The sequence below is a fragment of the Phytophthora infestans genome, genomic scaffold (genome assembly GCF_000142945.1).
Source record: "Phytophthora infestans T30-4 supercont1.51 genomic scaffold, whole genome shotgun sequence".
Lineage (NCBI taxonomy): Eukaryota > Oomycota > Peronosporomycetes > Peronosporales > Peronosporaceae > Phytophthora > Phytophthora infestans.
The window spans coordinates 1,053,668-1,057,500 of record NW_003303708.1 but is presented as its reverse complement, the minus strand read 5'-3'; the positions used below and the strand labels follow the sequence as shown (position 1 = coordinate 1,057,500).

Genomic DNA, 3,833 nt, shown 5'->3' with positions numbered 1-3,833 from the left:
ATGCGTTCCACTCGATTGCCACTTTCTCCAGTTTTCCAGGTTCCGCGTTCTTCCAAACCATGAACGGATGACCTTCACGCGTATATTCCCCCAGTCGAATACGAAGATCGGTCACATCTACTCCGTGCATCTCAACGCGTCGGTACATTGTTTCTACGTCTACAATTGTCGCTTCATTTTCTAGTGCCAGACTCATCGTCGTAGCTCGAAAGACAGAAACCAGACTACGAACCGAGTGCAAAGTGCTTTTGCATACCAGCGCCACATTTTTCACACCGTCGAGATGCAATGATCGCCCTGCAGGTGCCAAGCTCTGAGTGACGCCACAGACTGCGAACTCCAGCACATGCGCGAGCACAGACGGCGGCAGCGACGACAAATTCGACATTTCACCAGATCCAAATTGTGGACTAATTTACTGTTTGAGCCAATGTTATACGAATCAGACAGCTGTCCGTTTGAGTTCTAATTAAAAAGTATTTAATCTTTTTTAATTTTTAATTTAATTCTTTTAATGTTTTTTTCTCCGATTTTAACAATAATTCTTGGGAAGCAGCAAGTGCAAATTTTGTCTACCAATTTCGCGTGTCCAAGTACCTAATCTACGACCAAAGCCTCGCTTAGCATCGGCACTTGGATTGTCAGCGACGGATGATTTTCAGCAACAGCCCTTAACAGCGGCAATAGTTCATCGCGCATGTATTCCTCACACCAATCCTGTCTCACTTTGGATTTGTACGGGTTGGTAAGAATCAAAACGGGGTTCGACGCCACGCCCAATTCTTCGTCACTTGTCTCTGCGAGTAGCTTAAGAAAAGTTGCAATTTCTCGGTAAAACTTGGCTCGTCTGTTACTCTCGTGGCCTCCAATACTGATGTCAATTGTGCGTTTCGATACACAACTATCCGACCCCACGACGCATAGCAGATACTCAAAAACCAGAGAGACGAGCTGGAGCAAGGGTACAGTAGCGTAACCACTTCATCCCAGCAAGGGTTACGAGGGTACGTTTCGTCAACGTTTGGATAGGTCTCTTATTGAACAGCGGATGCATCGACAAGTCCACCATATCAATAATTTCCAGTCTAGGGCAATGTCTAGCCACAGCTGTCCAGAACTCACCCCCATACACAGATGGGTCCACCTTTCGGTGTTGGATTTTCGAGTAGTCGATCTCAATAATCAGCTTTTTCAGTGCGGGGCATCCTCGTAATGCCTCGCCAGGATAATGACAAGAAGTACCGTAGTCCGGGTGGGTATCCCACTCGTCCTCTCTCGTTGCAGAGCCATGATAATGGCGGAGATAGCGCTCGTAGCTCCAGCGCAAATTTGCGGTTAGTGACAGTCGTCAGTTGGGGTTTGACATGCTCCCCAAACACACGAAAGAATGGATCGCCGAAGGGTACGTGCTGTGCAAGAGGCGTTAAAATCCTGCCAAGTTTTCAGTGAGATTGACCACATATCGAGGCATTCTTCTTGGCTATCCGCCACGGTTTGTATAAATCCGTCAATGTACTCGCTTCCGGGCAAAATTGTGGTCACAGCCTCGATGTACTGTGTGCTGCTGTGTTCATTACCCTCGTCACATGTAGGCATAGTGAGTTGCTTTAAATCCCCACAAGTTCTAGCAGAGAGCCACCTGCAGTTAGAGCCGCCGGTAAGTCTTAAATTTGGGGTTCTTTAACTACGAAGAAACAGTCTTCTTTCCTCGGCATGAGCAGGAATTCCAGGTGTGGACATTGTCTCGATGCAGCTCTGAGAATTCCAGGGAGGTGTCGACTTAAAAGAGGAATTTCTGACAGATTTATTCTCTTGAGGCCAGATATGAAGCTGAACATGGCGTCCCAGTCAAGAGCCGCTTGATCTAGATCTCCTAGATCTGGTTCGTGTGGATTGAAGTTCCTTGGGTCGAAGGTACCTTCACATTGCTCGTACGGGCCCAAGCCGAGTCGAAAGTCGCGTATGATCGCTTCGTCTTCTCGAAATCCTTGTACAATCTCGTCGAGCTCTTCGGGTTCGATGGTGTCCAGTAGCTCCAAATGCTTCGTTCCGGGAGATTTTCTTTATGTTCTCTCCACTATTTTGTGTGTTGCTTTGCACACCAGCGCCACATCTCTTAGACGATTGACCGGCAACTTAGTCTTGAAGGTGCCAAGTCCAGATTGAGCCCTTCGACGGCAAACAAGACGATGGTAGAAAGAATCGGCGGCGGGAGCGCCATCAGCGTCGAAGTCATATGTTCAGAAACTGGTGGTTTTTTTAATAACTGACTTGGGGTTTAATGGATTTACTTTGCTGGATTTTTAAACTGTCAGAGGTTATACTCCAGAGTTAGAAATTTATTGCAAAAACAATAAAGTTCAGTATGTAAAAACGTTTTTGTTTTACTTTTTATAAAAGCTAACAAAAATAAAAGTTATCCTGAAAAATACGGAAGTAACAAGTTGGGAAGGGTTCCAGATCCTTGGACTGAAAAAATCGAAGATGCCGAGGCCTGGTGTCGCTCCCGCCTCCCGTGCTAGCGCGCATGATTGAGTTCGCAGTGCACGGCTTCACGCAGGACTTGGCGTCTTCAGAACGTCTGCAAGACGTGGCGCTGGCATGCAAAAGTACTTTACACGCCGTTCGCAGTTTTGGATCGAATTTTCAAAGGACAACAATGAATTTGACACTAGAAGACTCCGCGACACCTGGAGACATTGCAGCAATGCATCAAAGTGTTGAAACACGAGGTGTTTCAGTGGCCGATAGGTCTAAAGAGACTCGAGTTAGCCAAGATTTCACTACTGAGTAAACATATCCCGGAGATCCTGGAGGCTACAGCGTCACACTGTCGCCACTTGGAATTCCTGATTCTACCACGCAATCTAGAAAAGCGCAGCACAGTGAGCGGTCCAAGCATCGACAAGGTCATGACGACGTTGTATGCAGCTATGGAGAGATGGATTCGACTGGAGGCTTGAAGCAACTTACACTTCTATTAAGGAGCCAGTCGGACCGCTATCATGGAAGCACAAAGTACATTGAGAATGTGACCACCTTTTGTCCAAAGATCGAATACCTCGACGGATACCGGAAAGTGATATCGTACTCAGATGTCCACTACCCTGAGATGTGGACCATCTCCCTCGAAACGTGGCGAGCGTTCAATGCTAAATGCTCCAACTTGCGGAGCTTTCATTGGTTTGCCGTGCCCTTTGCTGATCCATTCTTCCGCGTGTTTGGAGAGTACGTGAAACCCAAGTAACAATCGCTATCACTCTCTGCCGGCATGAGCTGGAGGTACGATCGATATGTCCGAGACTGCAGTGGACGTAGCTGAATCTGAGGTCGAAGAGGTGACTACTCCGTCGGGCTATGGCGTCTTTGCTAGTGACGCTCGCGCTGTTTTTGAGGCATGTCCTGCTCTAACTGACCACTCGATCGACATCGATTGCCGCCAGAACAATAAACCTCAAACGCACTACCTCTACTCGGCAGTGTATGGAGACGAGTTCTGGGAAGCAGTGGCGGAGCACTGTCCGCTTCTCGAGTCCATCGAGATGATAGACGCGTCCGACCACCAGAATTTCAGTGTGCAGGCTGTCAAAGAGCTCTCCGACCGTACTTTGACTGCTCTTGCGAGTCTCAAGTACCTCACTGTCATCGATCTCTGTGCTGTGCGTTTAACTGGACAAGGAATCTTCGACTGGCTCTGTCATGTGACCAAGTTTGAGGGTTCTGTTGGGCCCGAACGGATGCTTAGTGTCCGGATCGGAGGCCATCAACGCACCAGACTGGCGCAACCTCGTTTCTACGCAAAAATTGTGGAGCTGTTGAGGCTCCTGTCGGAG

At 48.1% G+C, this 3,833-nt stretch overlaps 2 protein-coding genes across 2 annotated transcripts; one reads left to right on the top strand and one right to left on the bottom strand.

Moving 5' to 3' along the window:
• Positions 1-597: 597 nt before the first annotated feature.
• Positions 598-1,596, bottom strand: PITG_16748 (uncharacterized protein; the record flags this gene model as incomplete). The annotated part of the gene is made up of 3 exons (XM_002896921.1): positions 598-863; positions 1,123-1,316; positions 1,517-1,596. 3 exons carry the CDS (start codon positions 1,594-1,596, stop codon positions 598-600), a joined length of 540 nt encoding a protein of 179 aa, XP_002896967.1.
• Positions 1,597-2,527: 931 nt separating this feature from the next.
• PITG_16747 (uncharacterized protein) lies at positions 2,528-2,963 on the top strand (the record flags this gene model as incomplete). Its single annotated transcript, XM_002896920.1, has 2 exons — positions 2,528-2,609; positions 2,752-2,963. 2 exons carry the CDS (start codon positions 2,528-2,530, stop codon positions 2,961-2,963), a joined length of 294 nt encoding a protein of 97 aa, XP_002896966.1.
• Between the last annotated feature and the right edge of the window lie 870 nt (positions 2,964-3,833).